The 25719-nt window shown below is 55.1% G+C and overlaps 1 protein-coding gene across 2 annotated transcripts in view; it reads right to left on the bottom strand.

The window, feature by feature from the left end:
- Positions 1–25719, bottom strand: part of CDH23 (cadherin related 23) — a 307817-nt gene that overhangs the window by 129516 nt on the left and 152582 nt on the right. Inside the window, exons 9-13 of one of the 2 annotated variants that reach the window (XM_040975899.1) lie at positions 24906–25018; positions 23265–23453; positions 5050–5055; positions 3434–3583; positions 2824–2982 (exon numbers count right to left, since the gene is read on the bottom strand). In XM_040975899.1, coding sequence (XP_040831833.1) covers positions 2824–2982; positions 3434–3583; positions 5050–5055; positions 23265–23453; positions 24906–25018 — 617 coding nt within the window. The remainder of the gene's footprint in view (positions 1–2823; positions 2983–3433; positions 3584–5049; positions 5056–23264; positions 23454–24905; positions 25019–25719) is intronic. The other variant, XM_040975900.1, reaches the window with a different exon arrangement.

The following is a 25719-nucleotide window of genomic DNA, read 5'->3' as shown; positions in this document are numbered from 1 at the left end:
GTCTCTGGCCACACCCCTTCCTCCAAGGAAGCCACCCTGAAGTCCAGACTATGAGAATCAAACCAGCTCTGGGCAGTAGGGTGGGAGGCAGAGGCGGAGGGAGCCCGCCTGGGGAGGGATGTCAGATAGACGGTGGGAGAGCAGTAGGGAGACTCCAGGCAGGGTATACTGGGCCCCAGGAGGGAGTTCCAGGACTAGGTAAGGTGCATACGGATTCCCCAGGGGCAGCACTTTTGATGCCCCAGGCTGCTCCTGAGGCTTAGCAAGACAGTCTCCAGCAGCAGGAAGGGATAGCCAGGCGCAGGCAGGAGGAGGTATGAGCAGAAACTCTGGGAGGAGATGCTGAGCTGCTGAACATAAGCAGCTTCAGGGCTGGGCTGCAATGTCTGGCTGGAATGCCAGCTCAGGCTTCAGAGGGCATGAACACCACTAGCAACTGGCTTGGGAGTGCTGGGGAGCAGCTAGATCCACGGTCTTCCTCCACCCCCAACCCTGATCAGGACAGTTTTCCATCCACTGAGAGTCCATCCCTCCCCCAGGTTGAGAGCAGCAGGGAAACCACTGTCTGCCAGGTATGAGTGCACACATAGCCTTGCTGTGATGGCATTATGCACTGGAGGGAGCTCCAAGGTGCTGAGACCTCACATCAGTCCATGCCCCACTTCCCCTTAAACCTTAAGCCTTAGTGACCTAAAGCTGCTAGAATTCAGCTTTAGAAACGGTGAAGGGTGATTTGAAGGCCAGGTTAGAAAAAGCCAAAAGGGGAAGTCTCTGGGGAATTCCCACTCAGAATCCCCTGCTGAGACAGGCCCCATGAGCAGGTGCTCAGGCAGCAGTCTAGCCAAGCCCAGGAGCGAGGGGCCCTGCTGACCCAGTCTCCAGCTAGCAGTCACTGGAGCTGAGGCTGCGGGAGCAGAGTCTCCCCTGCTAGGCTCTGGCCATGGTTCTGACTCCAGTGTCACAAGAGGCAACAGCAAGAGAATGAAGCATTATAAGAACACAGCCGGAACAAAGTAAACAGTAACCCAGAGTCTGCTGTCAGAGTGGATGGAAGCTGTCCTGACCCCCCCGCCCCGGCCCCCAATGCTCCTTACAGCCAGGACAAGCTGCAATCGGCAGGGTCTGGTGCAACACGCACAGGTGCAGTCCAAGTGTGGTCACCTCCAGGGCATTGGCTGCCACTGATGCTCACCCAGTACCCTACCCCAACTCCCGAGGAGCATGCCCTGAGCTGAGAGCTCCTGATTCTGGCCTGGTTTCTGGTGGGTTGGGCATCTACTGACTTTATCGTCTCTACCTTCCCCTCCACTGGTGGAAACTCATTGTGCCATGTTCACACCTCAAAGACTATGCTAGGGTTGTCCAAGGACATGGGACTGAGAAGGGCCAGCTCTCCACCTCTAACCCGATGCCCAGGCTGGCAGCACAGCCCCTCTTAGCCCAGAGTGCCACCCAGGGCCAGCCTTCGCCTCGGCACACACAGAAGCAGGGCCATGCTGGGAGGGGAAGGCTCCTCTCCTGCCTACGGTGCAAATTAAAACATTTTCCTTTTCCTCGTAAATTTTTCCCTGACACAGCTGCCCATGAAATGCTTTAATAACATCCCGGGAAAGGTCAGGAGGAAGGAGCTGAGTCCCTGAGCAGGCAGCTCTCCCTCCAGCTCCTCTGGTGCAGAGGAAAGTGGGAAGAAGAAGCTGGCCCTGGGGTGTAAGTGGGGGAAGGTACGGGGCAGAGCAGGGAGACTAGGGCAGGGCAGGGCAGCAGGTGTGTCTGTGTTGCTGGGAAACCTGCTACCTGCTGTGGACCCAAAAAGCTTCGTAGAGAGGCCTGGGCAAATGCAGGTTATCCAGGGATGCTTTCATACCCTTCCCATGGCAAACTTGGGAGGTCACAGGCCCATTTTACAGGTGAGTAAATAAAAGCTCCTGAGCCACATGCATGGGCTAGCAAGTGGCAAAGGCAAGGAGACCAGGGTCCATGCAGGCTCATTTGAAGTCATGGGCCAAACTAAGCCCAAGGTCCTGCTGCAGAACATTCCTGTGCATGACACGGCCCCTGGGTGTCTTAGCAGTCCTACAGACCCTGGGATTGTGAGCATGAGAAGGAAGTAGGCGGGGCTTGTGTGGGCCATCCCAGCAGGCACAGAGGAGGCTCAGCTCACCTGCTCTACAACTGGGGCCCCAGTGAGAGCCAGCTCTGGGACCTGGGCTGGTAATCTGAGGGAGAATTTTGTTTCTCTCCACCAGAGCTGATAAATCGGTAAGGCAAGAACTAGAAGTGCTAGTGCACCCATCTGCTAATGGAGAAAGCAGAGCCCAGTGCTCAAAATAGATTCCTGCTCAATCGAGGGACTGGATGCAGCCATGCCTGAAATCACCTCATACTTTTGAGTTACATGAGCTGAGGGTTTTTTTGTTTTGTTTTGTTTTGTTTTCAGCCTGAACCACTCAACAGTTTCTGTCCCTTGCCACCAAGATGGACCTAAAATGGACCCTGGGAGGGGACCCTTGTTAAAGAGCAGGTGATCCAAGGGCAGCTGGGCACCTAGGTACCCTTACAGAACTTTCTTCTCTGGGCCTCTGCTCGGATCCAGAAGGTCACCTTCCCCAGAGAAGGAGGCATCTGCCCCACACATTACAGGGTGTTCGCAGCAACCAAAGACAAGACAGAAAACCCACATATCCTTGCTCTAAGTCCTTCCCCAGGCTGGCCTCTTCCATTCCCAACAAAGGGGCACCACTACGAAGAGCCCAGAGACTTCTTGCACCTGGGGGACAGCTCTGTGGCCTGTCAGGGCCTGCCCTGCAGGTTGTGGGTACTTACCAGCACTGTCAGCACGGAGGTGCCCACGGTGACGTTCTCATACAAGCTGACGTTGTACAGGGGCTGGCTGAAGACAGGTCGGTTGTCATTCTCATTGATGAGGGTGATCTTCACCTTGGCGTAGCCCACATGGTCAGGGACACTCTCGTTGGCAAAGAGCTGCAGATGAGGGAGCGGCAGAGCAGGGCTGGGTGAGCTCCTACATGCGCCTGTGCAGTCCTAACCCTGAAAGTCCTCCTGGGGCCTTGGCTGTCCCAATCTGGGATACCTGTCACAGTCACGTCCACCCTGTTCAAGTCACCAAGCAGCCATGATCTCCCCATTCTCCAACTGCTCCAGAGGGCTGAGGCAGCCCCCAATTCTGCAGTGCATAGTGGGGATGCTTAGGGTGCTGGGCTGGCAGGTAAAGGGCAGGGGAGGCCTCTTGGGGTCAAGGGCGCTCTGGAGCTGGTAAAATCCTACTCGGTTCCTGCACATGTCCTCATGTCCTGTGCACAGGGCCAGCCCTACTGTCTCTCAGGCTCCACAGGGGAAGGTGAGATTTAAGGGAATGGTATTCACTTCGCCCTGTCCCTGCCCAGCAGTCCCAGGAGAGGAGGGGGAGCCTTACATCGAAGTCGTAGCGGTCCACGGTCTCATAGTCCAGCGGGATAGCCACACGGATGCGGATGTCGGCTTTTCCTTGCACGGAGGTCGGAGAGATGATGAAATGGTGTGAGTTGTTGCCCACCAGGTATACCTCAAACATGCTGTTCAGGCCCTGGTGCAGGAACACAAAGCAGCAGGTCAGGCAGGACACGGGAGGGCGGGACCCAGAGCCTGGAGTGGGTGCAGAGGGGAGTCCTGAGAGACTAGCTTGCCTCTTTGCTCACAGCAGGAGCTGGCATGGTCCCCCAGCCCCTGCTGCTGCCCATGTCCAGGCTGTCTGGAAGTCTCCTCCCCCTCTTTCTGCCTGTATCACCCTTCTGCATGCCCACAACATTCCTTCTATGGGGCCTGTGTCACTCATCACCTCCACTTCCCACTCTACCCCAGTGGCCCCCTAAAGGGGGAGGAACCTGCCAGCCACAGATGGAGGAAGCAGCAGGGATGAGCTCAGGGGGAGCCGAGAGCAGAGAAGCAGCTAAGTGGCTACCAGAGGAGAGAGGCTAAGGCGGTGGGGGGAGGGAGGCTGCTCCCCTTCTTCCCTCTGAACCATTTCCTTGGGGAGCACTCAGGGAGCACTTCACAGCCTCATGCTGACCCTGGTGGGGGTCACAGACCTGAGCTCTGGGGGTCATGGGACAGATATTCTCACTCTTGTGCCCAGCCCACGCCAGGGGACACTCAGGTGCTTCCTTCTGGAAGCTGTTCCTGGTAAGGGGAGTGGCAACCAGGCAACCTGAGCAAGGGCAGGTCCTTCCCCCTTCAGGAAGTTCCTGGGAAGCTCCCAGGATTTTTAGGCCTCTGGAGTGGACCCATAGGTACTTCCGCACATGTGTGGGCTGAAGTAGGGTTAGGATTTACCAAGTAGTTTCTTGGATTTTTTAAAGATTTATTTTTATTGCAAAGCCAGATATACAGAGAGGAGGAGAGACAGGGAGGAAGATCTTCCGTCCAATGATTCACTCCCCAAGTGAGTGCAACAGCCGATGCTGTGCCGATCCAAAGCCAGGAGCCAGGAACTTCCTACAGGTCTCCCACACGGGTGCAGGGTCCCAAGGCTTTGGGCCATCCTCGAATGTTTTCCCAGGCCACAAGCAGGGAGCTGGATGGGAAGCGGGGCTGCCAGGATTAGAATCGGCGCCCATATGGGATCCTGGTGCATTCAAGGCAAGGACTTTAACCACTAGGCCACTGCGCTGGGCCCAGTTTCTGGGATTTTTACAATAAGCACGTTTGCTGTTATATAGCAGGTCTGTGGGTTAGGGTGAGGAAGAGATGGCATGCTGTGTGTACGGGGCCCAAGAATCCCCAGCTATCCCCAGATGGCATCCGTCCCATCAGATGCAGGGGACCAATTACACATCCCCAGGACATGAATAGCCAGAGGTAGTGAAGCGTGACAGCTGAGAGCATGTGACACCAACACATCTCCCTCCCCAGGCCATGGCCCAGTGAACCACAGGCTTGAGAGGGGAGCTGGGCTGGGTCTGGGTCAGGATGGAGCAAGGGTGAAGCATCCCCTCCAGCCCCCCAGGGCACCTGCTTCCCTGCTCACAGCCCTGCCTCCCGAGGTTCACTTACCAAGTTCTAGCAGAGGGAGCCGGTCAGTCAGAGGACACGGAGACAGAGAGGAGGGACCAGCCGGAGAGAAGGAGCCAGAGAAGTACGAAGAGGAGGAAGGAAGTAGAAAGAAAACCTGTGAGACCCTGGATCAGCAAGTGGGAGGGGCTACCCCATCCAAGACTGCTCCCTGTAGCCCCGTGCACAGCCTGGGGGTGCTGACAGAGGCGAGTGTGCCTGCAGGATAGGCGAGGGCACAGAGGGGAGGAGGTGGGAGGAGGCAGGGCTGCTGTCTCCCTGCTCTCCAGCCCCTCATCCCATGTCCACAGCTGGGAGGGCTGGGGCCAGGGCTACGGCATCCCAACCCCAGGGTTCCCAAATAATGCCCCTGCAAGGAAGAGCTCCCAGCACTGTCCAGGTTTACTTTGAGAACATGATAGCAACATGATATGCAGGCACAGAACATCCTATACTAATTCAGGAGCATAAGAGGCACGCACACGGCCCCCTGTGCCTGCCACCAGACACTTGAGAGCCTTCCGCAGGGCAGGGCTACATATCCCAATCTCTGCCCTGTGTTTTTCTCAGGAAAGCCAGGTTTTGTGAGTGCACTGTGAGCGTATGCTCTGCATGGTACTTTTCCCCTTAGAACCACACCCTACTCACTGCCCCATCGCTGGACACACCGATGTCCACATTGGTGAGGACAAGGGCCACGGAGCAGAGCACAGCAAACACCTGCTCTTCACCAAGTACTGCTCTGAATGCTAGAAACCAGCTGTGCCGCCTCATCCTACAGCTGCAGAGCACTTCTCTCGCCGGTGCCAGTGCGATCTGTGGTAATCCAGGGAACTCCGAGAGGCCAGAGAATGGGTGGGAGTTGTGCACATCCTACCTCTGGGTGTTACACAGGCAGTGCCCCAGACAGGCCCTCACCAGTCACCCCATGCCCTCTTCTTTCCATGACCAGGAGGTGGGGCACATCCCTTGGGTAACAGACTTGTGGGAGGTTGAGTGAGTCCCTAGGGACATGGAGGGAGCCAACTGCACAGTGATGAGTGGGCTATGCCCTCATGTCTTCCCACCATCTCACATTTCCTTCCAGATTATAGGAAACAGAGTCCAAGTCCATCATAGGTGGTCTGAGTGCAGGTCCATGGGCATAGAGAGGCAAGATTGGACACCAGGGCAAACAAGACCCTAGGGTGAGGCCAAATAGAACCTCAGAACGGGAGCTTTGAATCACTGTTAGGAAAAAAAGGAGGAATCACTTCTCCCATGCCCTCAGTAGTTGCTCCCTTGTGATTTCTGTTCTCTAAGTCTGGGCAGGGACTTGTGAGCCAAATTCCAGTCATTATCAACGTTGTCCGGGGACTACCTTGTGAGAAACATCAGCCTATTTCAGAGTATGGCATGGAGAATCACTATGGTTGTCACAGAGCCTGTGTGATTGAGAACCTTGAGAAGTTGCTGGCCTATGGAAGGGCCTGGTTACACACAGGTCCCACCTGGGCACCCTTCAGAGGACTTCAGCATTGCTCCCACGGGCAATGGGAAGCCACTCAAAGTTCTGGGGCAGGGAAAGACCTGGAGGTTGTGCAAAACAGCAAAGTGACCTTGGCAAACACCTGGGCCTTCCCCTGGATAGACAGAACTGCCAGAGATATCTAAAACCCAATGCAGAAGCCGAGAGCCATGGCGACAGAATCACCTGTGAGTGGGGCCTGGCGGTATGGTCCTTGAACATGCCTCAGGAACCAAGCTGCATGGCTAGGGTTTTAAAGCCTGCAATGGCACAGGGAAAATGGCTCAGAGGCATGCACACGGGTCCAGAAGACGCCAGCAGGTGAGAGGCATAGAGAGGCAGCTGTCTTCCATTACACACCATATTTGCATACTCTAGAACAAGGAAAGTCCACAGGGGAAGGAGTGCATGCCCAGCCCAGGGAGTCTGCAGAGGCCTCAGGTTAGTTACTCCAATGGGCACCTAACATGGGCAGTTGCTCAGAGGCAGCACTGGGACTCAGGGCATCTGAGATCCCCAGGAACCTTTCGCAGATGCAAGCCTAGGGCCACAGCCACATCTGCCAAATGAAACACCCTGAGGGTAGGGTCCCTCATGGTGCTTGAACCATCTCTCCTGGCTAGTCTTTTTTTTTTTTTTTATGCCTCTTTATTTGCTGCAATTTTAAAGATTTATTTATTTTTATTGCAAAGTCAGATATACAGAGAGGAGGAGAGATAGAGAGGAAGATCTTCCGTCCAATGATTCACTCCCCAAGTGAGCGCAACGGCCGATGCTATGCCGATCCAAAGCCGGGATCCAGGAACTTCTTCCGGGTATCCCACACGGGTGCAGGGTTCCAAGGCTTTGGGCCATCCTCAACTGCTTTCCCAGGCCACAAGCAGGGAGCTAGATGGGAAGTAGAGCTGCCAGGATTAGAACCGGCGCCCATATGGGATCCCGGGTGTTTAGGGCGAGGACTTTAACTGCTAGGCTACACCGCTGGGCCCTTTGCTGCAGTTTTAGACAGAGAATGAACGAGAGATCTTCCATCCACTGGGTCAACCCCCAAACACCCACAACGACCAGGAGCCTGGAACTCAATCTAGGGCTTCAGATATGGGATGCTGGCACCCCAAACAGTGGTGCCTTAATCACTGCGCCCAGAGCCTGCCTCTTCCAGACACCCTGACACTAAGATTTGAGAAACATTGCATAGGGCAATGAAACGGAGAGTGCCAGCCTGAGACTCGACCTGAAGGAGGTGGTGGATGTGCAGAGGAGGCTTAGAGTGGCTGGTGTGGGGCTGACAGTTCCATGCTGTCAAGGCCTGAGACACCCTGACAGATTCATCAGCTAAGTTGGCACAATCCCCTTTACAACACAGTCCTCAGCCTGGGGCCTTTTTCAGGGGTCTCGATGTGTCACACTGCAACTTAAACCTAACCTTCACAGGAGGGAGCCCAGGGTCGCCAGCACCTGCCCACCCCGTTTACAAGTCAAGGGAACTGGGGTCCGAGGATGCTTTCCAGCCGCACAGCTGCCTAGGGAGGGGCCCGTGCTAGGTGCGCTGGCCACCCGCCTGCCGACACTTCCACTACAGAGATGCTTGCTGCAAGCCACGTCACAGCCCGCATGAGGCAGCGCTGGTGCCGCTGGTGCCAGATCCCAGGCTCGGCTCAGGTCGACGAGGGTGGCACCGGGCCTACGCAGGCTACTCCAAGACGGCTGGCCTGGTCTCTTCCCGTGCACCGGCCCGTGCGCCACTGGGGGGAGGGGGCGGATGGGAGGAGGGCAGAAGTGGCGCGGGAGCCGTACGCTTTTGGGGCTGTGGAGGGGGGATTTTGTTGGGAAAGGAGATAAAGAGGAACATCAAACGGAGCCCCCATGTGTATGTGTGGAGAGGAGCCCGCGGATTAAATTCTGCTCCAGCTGCGAAAGGCGATGAGAAGGCTGATTGGCGGCAGCCGCGGGTCCCAGGCGCAGCGCAGCAGGCTGGGAGCTGGCGGCGGCCCGCGGGAGGCAGCGAGGGGCTCAGCTTTATTTATTTACCAGGAGGGGGCAGGATGTGTGCAATCTCGTCCCCCACCACGTCGTCCCTGCCTGGCCTGAGGCCGCTGGGCTACTGCAAGTGATGGAGGCTGCCAACCCCCCACCCAGGCCCTCTCCTTATCAGCTGGCTGCCAGAAGGGGCTGCCTCTTCAGTGACCTGCACCTGCGTCTCCACCTGCCTCCTGCTCATGGGGTGCCTGGCTGGCTCAGGGGGTGCCAGACACCGCCTCCCCATCTCCTGGCCCGAGCGTGTCCCAGGGGTCTTCTGGCATGGTCAGCAGACCCAGTAATGTCTCCGCAGCTATTTATTTGGTTGATTATGTGCCAGCCCCTCTACAGGCATTTGCTCACACAGCCCTGGGAGGAGCCCCAACCCAGGAACTCACTCACTGTTTGCAGTGGAACCTGGCTAGGCCAGCTGCTGGGTAGGGCTGGGCCACCTGACTTCCCAGCCGGGCTTCTCTCTGTCCTGCTCCCCCAGCGGGGAGGGGGGCTGCCTGCACCCCACACTCCACTGCGGACTCCCATCTCCGTGCTATTTCATCTCCCTACCCCTTGTCTGTGTATCCCCATCCTGACTCCTAGACCTGCTCTGCTGGTGGCAACACCTCTCTGACTCCCTCTCTGGCATCCTCAGAAGGAGTGCCGGGGTTAGACCCAGCACTGAGATGGTTGCTGAGAGAGCAGGCTCTGTCACTGCCCAGACACAGGACCTTAAGTCATTTCTACCTCCTGAACCTCTGTATTCTCAGCTGTGAAGATGGGAGAGGGAAGCAACCCTCCCAGCGTGCTCTCTCCCCACATGCTCTGTGAACAGGTACACTGTGTTTTGTTGCATAAAACAGGAAGTCCCTGACAGCAGGGACCTTGTCTGCTCCTTTTATGGGACCCCAAATGCTAGGGGGTCCTCACCTGTTTTGTGAACAACAGCACGCCTCTGGTGGGGTCCTCACTCCCTTTCAATTGCAGAGCAAGAAGCAGGGTCCTGCAAATGCCAGGAGTACTAGGGAGGGGATAGCAAGTAAGGTAGTGGCTGGGGTAGGAAACAGGTGGGGGTCATGCACCAAGGGCCTCAACAGGCACCAGGGAGCTGTGTGGGCTGGTGGGACTTTTGAGTTCCCAGTTGGTGTCTACCTTACAGAAACCCTGTGCACAATCAGGCCTGCCAGGGCTGAATCCCCCAGCTCCCCAGCCTGGTGGGGCCATGGCGGGGGAACCATGAGATCACAGCCAGGAGCCTGGAGCAGAGGAGGTGCTCTGTTAGGATGGCAGTGGAAGGGGATTCCAGAGCGGGGCAGCAGAGGAGGGAGAGTGCTGGACATGTGCAAGGGTGAAGGGCACACCACATCTGTTCCCCGTGGCGTGACTGAAGCTTTCCTTCCCTCCCCCTTGCCCGTGCTTTCCACAGCTCTGATCCATGCTATTGAGCAGCAGAAAAATCAAAGTCCACCGAAGATATCTTCTTTATCACTCCTTTGTCCATCCTTCCGCTTAATTAACCCCAATCAGGCACGGCCAAGCCAAGTGGACCTCGGTGGGGGACAGTCTCTCCTGGTCCCTTCACCTCAGAGCTGGCTGCCTCTCCCTCCTGAGGGGGAGGGGCACCGGCTGCCAGCTGCAGGGTCATGGAAGGAGCCCTGCATAGATGAGGTTCAGTGCTCCCCACCAGCATCTGGCAAAGCCCTTCTATCCCTTTCTCTTCCACACTCTGGGCTTGTCCAGCCCCCAGCAGCTCTGAGCCTCAGTTGCCCTTTCTGATGTGTGTTTGTGTCGGGGAGGGGGCACCTCTCTGCCCTTGTCTTTGGCTCTTACACTCCTCTGTGATTTGGGCTCTTGTGCAATGTAGGCCTGAGGTCAGGAAATACTAGTTTCTCTGCAGCTGCCACTCATTGCTATGTGACTGGGGAAGTTCCCCCCCACCCCGTCTGAGGCTTTAGTTTCTGGACCTGCAGAATGGGAAGCTTGGGCTCTGAGCTCATTAACACCCACCGTGCCTTTCCGGCTTTGCACCTCTTTGCCTAAGCCTTCCCCCCACCAGCCCCACTTCCCAGACTGAATTTGTGTGCCTTACCCAAAATTCATACGTGAATCCTAATCCTTGCAGACGTGGGGCCTTTGGGAGGGGCTTGGGAATGGGGAGGTAAAGGCAGGGTCCCCATGACTGAGATCAGCACCTTTATGAAAGCGACCCAGTGCGACCCCTGCCCCTACGTTGCGGGGACAGTGTCAGATAACAGCCTGCAGGTGCCACGCAGCAGCTCCCAGTATATGCTGACTCCATGGCCTGTGGACTGAGAGGGATGGTTTCCCCGGGCTAAGGGCTACTTATCCACAGTCAGGCCCCAAGTGAACCAAGACTTCTCTTTCCTTCTTCAACCCTTCTTCCTCCTACTCTTCTCCATTTCCCCCCTCTCTCCTCTCCCCTTCCTTCTCCTCCTCTCCTTTTTCCTTTCCTCCTCCTTCTCAGTCCCTCCCTCTCCCCAGGTTATCTGTTGCATTCCACACACGCCTGTACAAACGGATCAATCCGAGACTGCCTTGCCTTCAGCTTATCTCTGCTCCAAATGATTGATTTTCCCTCTTTAAGAGTAATTTGCTGGTGAATTCCATGTATTGCAAAAGCCCCTGTGAAATCGAATTCAATCCGATTGGCAGCTGGCACTTCGGGGGAGGCATGCAAGAGTGCTGTCGTTTTCACCGGAGACACGTGTATCAGGTGGCTACAGAAGAGCCCAGGCCAGCAGGTGCTCTTCACCTGCATGCGCACACGCCCCCTCCCTCCCTGTAGAGGGGATCTCCTAGGCTGGCCCCGAAGCCAGCCCCAGCTCTGCTGGGAAATGAATTACAATGTGCAATGGGTACTTGCATTAAGGTAAATGAGGGACAGGTGCTTGCAAAATCTCTTTTCCTAATTTGTAACTGGCAGCCTTAGTGCACCATGGGAATGCCAGGCTGCCAGAGCCAGCAACACCTGGCCACTTGTCTCCTGTGCCCCCCTCCGTCCTATGATTGGGTACAGAATCCCAGCCGTGCAGGGACTGGCAAAGTCCCCGTCACACCATTGTTAGCTCAGCCCTGCTGTCTTTCTCTCCTGCATCCATGTCTGCTGGGCTCCAAGTCTCAGTTTTCCTGCCCTGGGTAGGGATCTCTCAGGCTTAAGTCATTTAGAGATGATGGGGCGCACACACACACACACACACACACACACACACACACACACACACCCCACCCCCCCACCCCCCACCCCGTCCCGTGAGTGACCAGCTGGCCTGGTGTGCCCAGGACTGAGGGGCCTGTCAGGTTGGCAAATTCAGAGAGCTCAAAGTCACAGGCCAGCTCAGACTGCTGGTCCCAACCCCAGCTGGATGAGGCTGGCCTGTGAAAGGCCAGCAGGGGGCGTCAGTGCTACTGTCCAGCTATGGACAGTGTGGGAGGACCAGGCTACAGGACCTTGCCCTTGGTGTGGACAGCAGGGGTCTGCACATCTGGTTTCAGCCATACTGCCTCCCCACCCTAGGCTGCCTGGGCATCTGCTTTCTTCCTACCCCCCATTTGGCACACACACAGAAGAGCCATCCTCTGCCAAAGAGAAAGGTCCGTGGTGAGCTGGGTGGCCAGTGCTGTGGTCAGCATCTGGACTCATTTTTATTCACCAAGCAGATCCCTGTCCCAGGTAGGTGTAACCCTTTAGGCAACCCTGGGTTCAAGAGCCCAGAGAAATCCGCCCAATGGGATTTCCTGGAAGGAAGTGGCTTTAGGGGGCTCCCATGAAGAATGCCTAGACCAGGGGCCACAGAGACCGTTTCAGCCCCTGCTACAGGGGCTACCACTGTAGGCACCCAACTGGTGATTCAAGTGCCGAGACAGGGCCACAGTTCTTAACTCTAGGAACCCTGTTCTCTGCTTCAGGCTCCCCTAAAACTCTAGGAGCAGCCCCACCTGTCTAGGTCAGGATCCTGTGTAAAAATGCACCTGACATACACTAGAAGCTCATCAACTCCCTGGCCACAGCCCTGCCTTACACCTGGGTCACCCTCCGGGACAGGCCGCCTCCTTTCCTACTCTGAGTTCCACTGCCCAACCCAGAATCTGCCAGTTTGAGCTGCACCCTTCTACACAGCCAGAAAGCTCTATGCTCAAATTCAGGCTAGAGCTGGGGCTAGGGCTCCAGTGGGGAGTGTGTTCTCGGTGGTGCGGCAAAGGGAGTCCAAGGAAGGCTCTGTGGTCTCTGGCCTGGGGCCCACATGTCCTCTCCCTCCCTGGGCCCCATCTGGGAAAAGAACCGGAGGGGAAGGGTGGCATAGGCAAAGGACCACCTCTGCTGGCTGCCCTGGGCTGGGGGTGCTTTCCTGCCTTCTGCTGTCTGACTAGGACCTGTAAGGATCTCGGGGGGGAGTGGGGTGCTGGGCCCTAGGCAGAGGATGACCAGGGAGGTGATAATCCCACATGTCATATGGCTTCCCAGGTCTGCAAAGGGTCCCTCTGCTGATACCTTCCATGCATCCATATGTTGACCACATGGTGCTGCAGCTCAATGGACCAAGCAACAGATGTGTGAGTGAATATTTGTCTGTGAGTGTGCAGGGTGGGGCAGCTCAGAAGACACAGACAGAGGAAAAAGGGTGGGAGGGAGAGCAAGGCCACAGTCCCTCTGAGACAGGCTTACAGAACCTGGAGGGGGAGCTGCCTGGGTGGGTGGAGGTGGTCAGGTGAATTCACCAAGCAGACCTGGCCCTGCCCTTGGCGCAGTGGCTGAGGATGGCCAATGGTGGCAGCTTTTGTCTTTCCTTTATCTCACTTTCCCAGCCTGCCCCTCAGAGTGTCTAGTCTCCCACTGCCCAGACTCCAAGCCAACCTCTGCACATACAGGCTTGACCGCTGACCCCCGCCCTTCTGTGCTATCATCATGCTCAGCCACAGTCCCCATTCTCCGTGTGGGCTCTGAGGATGTCACTCATACTCAAGGCTCATCGATGGCTCCCCCTGGTGGGCTGCCTGCTTCCGGTTCACACCCAAAGCAGCATGCCAGGTCCCTGGGGGGTGTGGAGGGGTGCTATCTTTGTGGCTGTCCAGCAGGGTGTGTGCCACACACCTGCTGACTTAAGGAATACAGAAAGAAAGACATACCACCTGAGTGGCAGGTCTTTTCTAGCACTCTCGATTTGGGTAGGCATTGAGAGGGGCTCCAGTAATCCGTAACTTCTTAATTGACAGGCACATTTTGGATATAGAGTTCTCCTAATTTCCATATGTATAGATACTTGTTTTCCACCTTCTCAGCCAGAATACAGAACACTCCAGCCCCAAACTGCTCAACCCTGGACACTGTCTCTGAGGCTGCCAGGAATCATGTAAGCTGTGGTGTTTGATTTTTTTAAATTCTTCTGTACATAAAAAGATGATTTATTTTTCACTTGAAACGCAGACAGAGATCTTTCATCCATTGGGGTTCACACCCTGAATGGACATAAAAGTCAGGGCTGGGCCAGTGAAAGCCAGGGGCCTGGAATTCCATCTGGATATCCCACAAGGATGGCTAGGACAGAAGTTGAGCCATCACTTACTACTTCCCAGGGCATGTATGAGCAGGAAGCTGGAATTGGAAGCTGAACCTGACTGAACCCAGGCCCTCCCATCTGCTGTACAGGCGTGAACTCACGCCCAGGTTATAGTATTTGAGACCAGTCACTTTGGCCCAGTACACTGCCTCTGATAGCCCTGTGATCCTCACTGTGCCTTAGGGCTCTGTGGATTCAGTACCTATAGGACTAGTCAGGATCCACAGAGCTGGGGAGGGAAGATTCTGCTGCACTGTAAGGTTAGCCCTCCAGGGTACAGAAGGAGAACAGGGCTGCCTCTGTGAATGCTAGCATGTTTGAACATCCCCTAATGAGGACAATTACCACGGTCATCATGGTGAAAACAGAAACATAAACACAGCCGGGCATGCTAATTTGCAGAATAGTGATAGACAGGGACACTGCCGCCCATATGCTCCCAGCCTACCCCTCTTCCTGCTGACTCCACCCTCTCTGTGCCCAGAAAATTCCGCTTTTGGTCCTCCTACCCCTCTCCTAGGGGCAGCCCCTCATCTCCCTTAAGATGTTAGGGTGCTCTGGCGCTCCCCACCCACTACCCTGGCAAGCTCCACTAGACCCAGGTGATGTCCAAAGCCTTCATTTCCATCTGCAGCCTGGTCTACACAGAGATGACTGCTGGATTTCTAGGGTCTGGGCCAGCCTGGTGTGGCCCTGCAGGTGAAACCAGCCTAGAGGACCATTTGCACCCAGGGAATGGAAAATACTACAGATATGGCCCCACTTGCAGCCATCTGTTGGACAGCTACCAGCACACCCTGGCTGCTGTTTAGCACTTGCCTTGGGATGGCCAACAGCTTGCTACCTGAGTGCTCACAGCTAGCTGCAGTCCCAGACACCATCATTCCCTGGTCTGGCAGATGATCCTCCCCAATGCTACTGCTTGAATGTGGGGCCCCTGTCTATCATTAGACAAGGCTGCACAGGGAGTAGCCCTCATGACTGATTCACGCTCATGGATGCACACACATATGTACCCTGTGCCTTGTGTCACTCTGTGTTCTGCCAGCAAGAAGGCCATTCCAGTTTCAATTCCTACACCCCATCAAATCCTTCCAAATAGTCCCTCCCTGGCCCAAGCCACTGGGGTGCCCTGTGGGAATTACAGTAACCTCCCAGTGACAGTCCCTGTCCCTCCCTGTGTGTCCACTGCTCCCCCCAGGCCTGGACACCAGACCCTTCTTCCACAACACTTTCTTAGAAATAGAGGCACTGTCCGCACAGAACAAGAGTCTGCCTTTTAACCACTTTAAAGTGTTCCATCTGTCACTGGTGGTACAAGCATGATCTCTCCCCAGTTTCCCAACATACTCATCTTTGCTGTCAGTTAAGCAGTCACCCCCATGACACTGCCCTGGTGCCTGGCAACCACTGCCAGTTTCCAGGGTTTACCTCCTAGGGACACTGGCTGTCAACAGACCGGTGGGACGAACAACCTTTGTGTCTGGCTTCCCCCTGGCAGGGGGGTGTTTTCTAGGTGCTTCCTGACTGAGAGTGGATCAATACCATGCTCCCTGGAGGGCCAGACATCGCTACACCATGTCAGCAGGGATGTTTGGGAGGTTTCCTCAGCGACCTTGTGAAACATCAGTCACCTCTAGTCACTCCCTGAGCAGGATACAGCCTCATTCGGGAACCCAGAGACCCTCACTGTGGCCTTGGCTCTCTGATGGCCTCCCTAATCAGTAGGCCTTCGTAACTCTGCCTTTCAAGTGAAAACAAAACACAAAAAACACCTGTCTAAAACCCACATTAGAACATTTTCCAGTTGTTGATCATGGGAGGGAGTGAGGCATACAGGCACAGCTCCCAGCAGAGCTGTATCCACCCTACCTTAAAGGTGGGATAAACAAGAGACTCCACCCAGGGAGTCGGGGAGGATGAGAACATGTTGGGGTGAAGCTGGGCTGTCTGTTGTCCACAGGGAAGGGGCCCCAAGGTGGTGCAGGCAAGTGGCACCTGGGGCAAGTGGAGGTGCAGAGAGCAAGGTTTGCTGGCTCAGCTTCTAACTCCAAGTGGGTGTTGGGAAGAACAGCCACGGTTCCAGACAAGTGTGGCTTCCAGGGTGAAATATTTCTCATGACTTCCCACCATCCCCAGCCCTGTGAACACATAGAGTAGGGCTGGGTAGAGACACTCCTGGAGGTGGACAAAAGAGGAGCAGCCTCCCACCCCAGGTCCAACAAGAAAGATGAAGCCCAAAGGCTGGGTTGGTGGCAGCCATGTTCCCATGGCTGAAAGGGCAGAAAGGGTGAGGGCTGGCTGCCAAGTGGCCCTGTGTTCCAGCCCTGCCAGGCTGGGTGTGCGTGCGTGGGTAAAGAGCATGCTAATTAGATTTGCGGATGAGACTAAATTAGGAGGCGCCTGAGTCATCTCGAGGACACCCTCTGGTCCCCAGAGAGCTGGAGCTTAGCTGGCCGGGAGGAATCACACCATGGGGCACAGCCGGGGACAGAAAAATCCCAGCAATCATTGGCGCCATCTGAGGAGCTATACAAGGCAACCAGGGAGAAGTTAATGGAAAAATCACGTGGGTCCAGGGCTGTCCTGCTCCCCCACCCAGTTCCCTTCCAGGGTGGCTCTGCTTTGCAATCAGCAGTGAAGTTTCCTGGTGCGCATGGGGGTGTGTGGCCAGGCTGGAATTCTGGGCACGGGCCTTGACAAGTGGACCCCTGCTAGCTGCTAGGGTGGAAGGTGGGGGAGCAAAGATGCCAAGAGATGCTCTGCAGACCCCGGGAAGCCCAGGTGCTGTGTGCAAGCTGATCTGGGTTTGGGTGTCCAATTCTGCCAAAGGGTCAGTGTCTCAGAGGGCCATGGGCATGTAGGGAGTGAGCCAGTGGCCAACAGAACTTTCTGTGTCTCCCTCTCCATTCCTCCCAGGGCATGGTACATGGCATGTTGACCTCCACTCCCCATAAACCTTGCCTTGGTTGCTCCTTGGACAAAAGCTGTCACCCTCTATCCTCTCTTGGATTCACTTCACTACTGAGGTCACTGCTGAGTGACAGGTGCCAAGTGCAGGATGCATTCCACCCTTCTTTTTTTTGTTCCCTGGGAGAAGTCAGTGAGTGGTGGGCAATTTCCAATCAGATCCCAGCTGTCTTCCTTAGGGACTGGTAAGGAGGGTCCCATTCTGGGACATCTCTATATTCAGAGTATGTCAACCTTCCTCCTGCCTCAATGGGACACTGGCACCCAGCCCACCCTTGATCTCCCACCTTTTTTCATTGCTTCTAGCATGTTTCATTGCTTCTAGAGTTTGGGTTGTAATTCTGTTTAGGAACATGGGAATAGAGGTTCAACTCTGATTACATTAGAAGGTGGGGCAACTGTGACTGCCCTGTAGGTGGCAAGGCTATCTTTGGTTGAATTGGTGCCAGGGATGCATTTGCATTATTGGTGCTTGGATGAATAGTGGCCTGGAAGAGACAGAGGTGGAAAACAGATACTCAGCTGGACATGCCTCTTGGGGTTCAGGGTGCCAATTCTAAGGTTAGCTTCAAAGCAAAAACTGAGGGAGTGGGAGCTGAGGGGTTGGGGGTATGCTGGCCACAGACAGCAGGGATGGGGTTAGGGAAAGAGCTGTCAGCTTTTTGTGCTCAGACCTCTCAGACAGCGTGGTATAGTTACGGTCCCTCCTTCTCAGAATAGGCCTGCTAATTGCATAAAATGAAATACAAGGGTTACAACGCCAGCTAATTACTTTGGAACACAATTATCAGAGTATTTTGAAAAGACGTTAAAGTTGCACAGGTGCTTCTGGGACATGTTCAACAATGAGCTTTAGCAGGTCTGAGGCACACTGTAATTTCAAGGTCGTAGAACTGCATGCGGGGCCCTGAGGTTCCTGGGGCACCCATAAATGCAGCATGAAAAGATGGGCAATTTCTGAGGGTCAGAGTCATCACCACAGTACACATTGCTGTGGTTCATTCCTACAGACAGAGCTGAAAGGGCTGAGCTCTCAGTGCAAACCAGGAGGCCCCCGCCTCTCCATCCAGGGTCCTGGCAGGGAGCCCCAGGAGAGTGGCAGCGTGGAACGTGCCTCTGCCCAACCAGCAAGGAGGGGCTGGAGTGAGCACAGTCCGGACAAACCGACTAATAGGAACAAATGTGCAAACGGATTCCAATAAATGCAAGGTTGCTAGCTGTGGCTCCCTGACAGGCTTGGGACACATGTGGAATGGGAAATGAGGGTGATGGATAAAAACAAAGACAGAGACAGGCAGCAGAGTAGGGCCAGTCTCCCACGGCCCCCTCCTCACCCATCTCACACAAATGAACTAGGCGCTATGGATGAAGCTGCTTCTCTCCGCTCTTTGCTTTCTTTTATTTATTTATTTGGCGGTGTCTTCTCCTTAGGGAGGTGGGTAATTCTGTTCGTTCTTTTTTCCCAAGCCCCTCAAACAAATGAATCGTGTCATCTGCCTGGAACAGGAACGAGCTTTTGCCAGATGTGTCCCCAGTCACCTCTGTGGCGCAGGCCACCACCCACCCCTTTCCACTGGAGGTTGATGGAGCCACCACACGGTGCCATCCATATCCATGGGTGTCATCCAGCGAACCCCAAACTTTGCCATTGAATTCTCAAACCTGTACCCCAAGGTACCCCAGAGGGGACATGCCTCCTGCCCCATGGACAGAGCCCTCTTAGTTCTTTGGAGTGGTCCAAGCTGAGTCACCAATTCCAGTTTTCAGCAGCCCTTCCATATGTGCCCACGCATGCCAGGCTATTGCTTAAGCTCACTTCCTCAACAGTTGGGAAGTTAGAGTCAGCTGGGTGTGGAGGGATGAGATGGGAGAGAAGGGGAAGCTGTGTCCTCCAACAGGGAGCCTTATGGCACAGGCCAGATGCCCAGGATGTAATGTTCAACGCCAACGGCTGGGATCCACTGGCTGTGTAACTGAAGGCAGGCCCCTTAACCTCTCTGTACCATCTTCCTCTTTGCAAAGAACAAAGTTAACCATGTGTCCAGGGCTGGCCTGATCATGGCCATGGTCGATCCTCACCACACTGTGAGAGGCAGGGGACACCAATGTCCCTCCTTTACAAAAGAGAAAAGAGAATCTGAGGATAAATAAGTCCCCTGAGGTCACACACATTGAAAACGATGTAGCCAGATATGAACTCGAGCAGTCTGCCTTCAAAGCCCTCATCTATATTTTTAAACCCTCTGGCTGTCTCTCTTATCCTCGCCTGTCCTTACCATCTCCAGGTGGTACCAAGCACACGGAGGCCTGGATAGGCTGGACAGGACGGGAGATGGAGTTGAAGGTCACAGAGTGTCCTGTCCTATCTGCCCCAGGGAGTAGGGGACAGGCTTCCAGGGTCCCCTGCTTCCCTACTCCCCTGCCAAGCTCTGATTCTAGGCTCAATTAGAAAGACTGACGGGTCCAACTGTGGTTTTTCTGGAGGCACTCAGCAGGGACCGGGTTGGCTGGAATCTGCAGGAGAGGGAAGTAGATCTGACAGCCAATGCTCCTCCTACCACATGTTGTGGACACCTGCAGGAGGTTCTCACTTCACAACTCTGAGCTGAGTTGTGAAAAGCCCCCATCACTGAGATGGCAGCGGGTTCTGAAGGCGGTCCCTGCTGGCCTTGCAGGGCTTCCAGGGGTCCTGGGCCTCTGGCAAGCCCCTTAGGAGGCCATGGTGGGAAAGCCTCCTGACAGATTCAGACACACCTGTTCTCAGAGCAGGTGTTTGAAGGACTAGGGCAGTTGCCTATGTGGAGACCTTGCACTCTAGTTGCCACAGTCCACCATCAACTCAGTAATGAGCACGCTCCTTAAGACACGATTTAGGGGCCCACTCTGTGGTGCAGTGGATTAAGCTGCTGCATACAATTCCATATGGGTGTTGGTTCAAGTTCCAGCTGCTCCATTTCCCATCTAGGTCCCTGGGAAAGCAGTGGAAGACAGCCCAAGTGCTGAGGCCCCTGCTGCTCACGTGGGTGACCTAAAAACACTCATAGTTTCTCAGCCTGTCTCAGCCCTGGACATTGCAGCCCTGGAGAGGAGAGACTGGAGAGGATCATGAGGTGGGTGGGAATGGCAGTGACCGCTGCCCAGGCAGCATGAGTTACAAGCAGTACATACACACCAAATCCCAACTGCAACCTTGAGGTTCAGCTGCTTCCTCCTGTCCAACCTGTTTCCCATCAGGGCCTTCTGCCTGCCCTGCAGGGCTTCTGGAGTCATTCTACCCACACAGGCTCAGATGGACTCCATCTAGAAGGAGCCCCCAGCTTCCTCATGCAGTCATGGAGTTAGTGCTTACTCCTGGAGGATCCCCCACTCATTTCTAGCAGCAGGAGGAGCCCTGAGCCACATTGTGTGTAGGGGGGGCATATGCAGACTTGGGGAGGATTGAAGCAGACAGCAGGGAGAGCATCACACTGACCCCCGGGGAGTCAAAGGCACGGGGATTTCAGGAGCTGTCTGCGACACAGGGGTCAGGCTTCCCTGGCCCCTGCTGGCCTGATGGCTGCCTTCCCACATGCTCTGTGGACACATTTTTCTACTAAGCTGAATATATCTAATCACCTCTGACCCAGACACAAACCCTAACAGGCATATTCTCCCCACGAAAAGAGAACTGCAAGAAATGACAATTCAAAAACAAACAAACAAGTCCCCAAACATCTGCTTTATAATGGTTGCTTGGTTTCCTTTGAAAATTGCTGGCTTGTCCTAGGTTCTGGGCACTCAGCAGTTTCCAAGTGCCTGGGGCCTGTGCAGTGGCTGGAATACTCCATGCATGGTACCCTGGGCCTCCTGCAACACCAGCACTAGGCTTTGGGAACTCATTTCTGGGTGGTTCTGAATCTCTGGATGGCACAGCAGGGCCAGCACACAGAGCGACACCCTCCCTCCTACTGAGGGTGAGGCCAGGGCTTCAGGGAGGCAGTTTGAGGGCAGACTCCATCCACCCAGGGGGCTGGAAGATGGCTCAGATGGCCTTAGTAGGGCATGGCCAGGGCCCCTGGGATGCTTTCCTGATCAGAGCTCTATCTGTGTGTCACTGCACCCTGGCAGAGGGGGCCGTGGGGAGAAAAGATTGGCCATCTACTGTCAGAGACCCCAGCGTATGCCCTGGGGGACAGCAGCCAGGGTGTGCAGTGAGCGGTCCCTGGAGGTGGTGGGCACACAGGTGGTGGTGGGTTGGGCAGGGTGCTGTTCGGTCACTAGCAGCTAGACTAGGCACCCCTCAGCTTTCTTGCACAAGCTGCCTCCTTCCTGGGTTGCCCTGAGATCAAGTCCAAGTTCCCTGGCTTGGCATTCAAGGTCTCCAAGCTCCATGTCCAGCCCATCAGCCCAGGTCACAAACTCCGCAGTGTGTTCACATGCCACAGCCTGCTCCCATGGGCTCCTCAGGAGGTATCTGCCCTGGACCCAGCTGAAGACCTCTGCCTGGCCTGCCTGCTTGTGCTGTGTGTACCAAAACCTGGTCCTTTACCTCTCTTGCCACAAAGCCCTTCTCGATCCTCCCAGGCCCTGTGGTCCCCTTCTTGCCTGCCCCTCCCTGGCACTGCCCACAGAACTCGCCCTTGCAATGCCATCCTTGGCTGTGTTTCTCTCCCTTCCCCTAGGGTGCTATGATTTTCCTAAAGAATGTGCCTTTCTGCCTCACAAACTCACATGTAATGGGGTACTGGCACTTAGGGGATCCTGGTGTTTCTCCATCTTCAAGAGCTCCCACATTTTCAAAGGAAGTCCCAGAGTCTGGTTGCATAGCTGAGCCCCTTTTGCAATACCCAAGTCCCATATCTTGGGTTTCAGTCGCAGCTCAGGCTCTTCCTCCTGGTTTCCTCATAACAGCACCTTAGGAGGCAACAGATGATGGCCCAGTACTTGGGTCCCTCCCACCCATGTGGCAGACCTACATTGAGCTGCCAGCTCCCTATGTTGGCCTGGCCCAGCCCTGGTCATTGTGGGCATCTGGGGAGCGAAGCAGAGGATGAGAGCTCTCTAAGTCTGACTCTCTAAACCCCCAACTCTGCCCCGCTTGCAAATAAAAAGCAAAGTACAAGGTCTCTGTTTCTGTGTAGCTTTAAAATGTCTGTGCTGTACTGGCCTAAGCATGCTGTTGACCCCCTGGGACAAGGACCATGGCTGATACCCCACTCACAGCACAGAGCAGGTGTTTTGGGCATCCCTGTGTCATCCAAGACTTAGGCAAGGGATGCCAGCAAGAAGTGGAGTCAAGCATGTACACACACAGAGAGGAACCTGCTGCTCATTTAGCTTGAGGCTGTGGGGAACCATGTCCAGTTGTGAGAAGTCGACAGGAAATAAGGATGGGGAAGGTGGGTCTCTGGCTGGCATGGTGCACAGCTACCAGAAGCCCAGCCTAGAGCCAGGCCCACATGGGGGAATAACAGAGAAGAAGCATCTCAGGCTGGGAAAGCTGATGGAACTCCTATAGCTGCCCAGGCTGGGCGCAGCGGGGTTACATGGGAGTCCTGCTAATGACTGCAGTAGCGGCAGTGGTGGGGTCAAGGGTGATGGGGAGGGAGCCAGGGAGGTCTGGAAGGGGCAGGAATATGTCCCACTCCAGGAGTGGCTATTGCAGAGCTCATGGACAGGGAAGGGAGAGGTGCCTCACCTCTCCTGCCCTCTCCAGCTCTGGAACTGGGGCAGGGAAGACCACTTGGGACAAGGTGTTACAGGTGGATTGGAAGCTTTCATCACCTTCACTGGGACCCACAAAGTAGGACTCGGCTTGCCACTGAGGTCATCCTGCACAGGGGAGCCTTGGGCCCAGAGAGGCCATGAGATGGCTTGGCGGGTGTGGGAAGGCAGGAGGGGGCTCTTTCTCACCCTTCCATGCTGTTAATGCACAGACTTTTACCACACAGATGAGCTGAACTCCACAATGCTACACACAGCTTCTAAACAATAATTACACTTGGGGGCACTGAAGGGAACCCACACCGCATGCTCCTAGGAATACAACAGGGCAGAACGCAGCGATGCTTGTACCCATGATCCAACTGGGGTCCTGGAAGCCCAGAGACATTTCCCATGGGTGCCCATCCCAGACAGCGGGCCTGGAAGAACCATAGGTGCCAGAGACTCACCTCATCCTTGTCCACCACCTGGATGAAGAGTGGGAGGGCAAAGCCCACCTGTGCCAGCTCGGTGATGGCCACACTATACTCAGAGCTGTTGAATTCGGGTGCGTTGTCATTGATGTCAATGACCAGAATGTTGAAGGTCGTGGTGACAGTGGCATCAGATGGGGTGCGGTCATCATTCAGCTCCGTGCCCTGCAGACAGAGGACAGTTGCCCTGCAGGTGACTACTGCTTCCTGGGGACTTTCTCAGTGTTGGCTTCCCACTCATTCTCACCTCGACCCCAGGAGGAAGTCTCCATCATTGTTACCCCATGTTACTGACAAAGAGACTGAGGCTCAAAGGGGCTAAGAAACGTGTACAATGACAACCAGCCAGAGCAGGTGTAGTGAAATTCTAGAATGGCTTAGGAGATGTGATGGGCAGGGAGCATAAGGCAGGTGTAGGGACTCAATGACAGTTTTTGAGACTCAGAGCAAGAATTTCTGTGCCAGTGGTTACTCAAGACCTAACTGAGCATCATGTGAGGACCAAACATGATGCCAGGCACCAGAAGGAACTGAGCGGGCCTCAGGAGTAGATGGATTGATGCTGGTATCTGGGTACCTAGGATGTGGACCAGAGGCCTGGGCCTGGAAGTAGCCTTTGAAGTCAGAGCTCTATGTCTGGGACATGGCAGCAGATTCACAGCCAAGGTCATTTCCAAACCCAGGAACATGGAGCCCAGGGATGGATGGTGGGCTGGTGGCAGTGCTGGGCAAGGGGGTAGTCATTGGTCTTCAGAGCTGATTGCCTCGTCTCAGCAGTAGGAGAGGGCTGAGAGACTCCTGGCCTTGGGGCTGAGTGGGAGGGACACTCTAAGCATGACTGAACACCAGGTGTTCACATCTGAACAGCAGGTGAAAAGGAGCCAATGGGCAGCTGATAACACAGTCATCACTGCCACTGGCCTGGTGGGGAGGTGGGGGATTCCAGGGATTCAGTGAGGGCAGGTCTAGGCTACCCTATCCTGCCCAAGCCAGCGAAGGAGCACCCACCTAGGTCCTCTCACTTCAGTTTCTGAGCTGCCCCCTCCTCCAAATCGATGGCTGACGTCCAGGCAGGATCCATGCCCCTAAATGTGTTTCCTAGGGAATGGCTCAGCAAGTCATTGATTTTAGTTAAAATCATCCATGAGTGGCAGGTGGCTGCAAAGGGTGGGTGGGGCCTCTGGCTCCCCACACCTTGTGGGATGGGACTGCCAGGAGCTCCCCTCCCCATCTGCTGGGTTTCCTAGCCTGGGAAAGTAATGGGTCTTAGAAACAGAATGAAGTCCTGGAAATGGGATTACCTTAAGGATGGCTCCAGGTGGCTGAAGTGGAGGGCTTGGGATGAGGGGAGGGATTGGGATGAGGGGACAGCAGAGGGACGGCAAGTTGGACACTTGCTGTGAGTTCTTCATGTTTTAGGGGGAGACAAAAGTTCTGATCCTGTGTGGTTGTTGCTAATGGCCTTGAGGCAGCCAGCAGTCCTGCACCTCATGGCAGTCTGTCTCTTCCTGACAGTCTTGGGACTGAGCTCTGGAGCCAGGGCAAGTGCAAGAGCAGCTTTAGCAGCACTGACCTCCCCCGCCCCTAGGCACTGCTGGAGCCAGCATCAGTCCTTACCTTCACAGTCAGGATGAAGCCATGGCTGTACAGGGGGTTCTCCCGGTCCAGCAGGCCATTCAAAGTCAGTGCTCCACTGATGTAATCCAGGGCAAAGATGCTGTTGGTATTCCCTGCAAGAGAGAGGAGTATTTCAGATGTGGTGAGCTCAGGGTAGGTGGATGTGGAGCTGTGACCAGCACATGTCTTTGAACATGAAAGGTTTAACTACTGGTTCAAATTCAACAACAATGGAAAGAGCACTGGAATACACAGAAGTCCACAGGGAGGGGACACTAAATCACACAGCAAGAATGCCATGCCCTTTATAATCGCTCCCAAGCCATGGAGAAGGTCTTGGTTTGGGGCTAATGTGTTATGTGAGAGACACACTTGTTCACTCCCCAAACAGTGTCACAGCCAGGGCTGGGCCAGACCCAAGCCACAAGCCAACAACTCCATCCTTCATCCAGGCTTCCCACACGGGTGGCAGAAGCCCAAGTACTGGGCCGTCTACTGCTACCTGTCAGGTGCATCAGCAGGAGGCTGGATCAGCAGCAGAGCGGCAGGACTTGGACCAGTGCTCTGATGTGGGATGCCAGCATCACAAGTGGAGGCTTAGCCTGCAGCACCACATGCCAGCCCCTGCTTATTCCCCTTCTCCACAGAGGGGAGCCAACAGCTCAGGGCCTCTCCTGCAGTGGTCCCCGGCAAGGAGACAGTCGCCACATTCTGCTGCTCTTGTTTTAACATTTATGGTCACATTCTCTTATACTCTTCTAATTATCTATTTGTGGTAGTGACATAAAGTTTTCTGTTCTGATCCATACGCTAA

This window comes from Ochotona curzoniae, unplaced genomic scaffold (assembly GCF_017591425.1).
Source record: "Ochotona curzoniae isolate NIBS_2020 unplaced genomic scaffold, NIBS_Ocur_1.0 contig_2692, whole genome shotgun sequence".
Classification (NCBI taxonomy): Eukaryota; Metazoa; Chordata; class Mammalia; order Lagomorpha; family Ochotonidae; genus Ochotona; species Ochotona curzoniae.
Note: the sequence above shows the minus strand (reverse complement) of the source record. Positions and strands in the feature narration are given on the sequence as shown.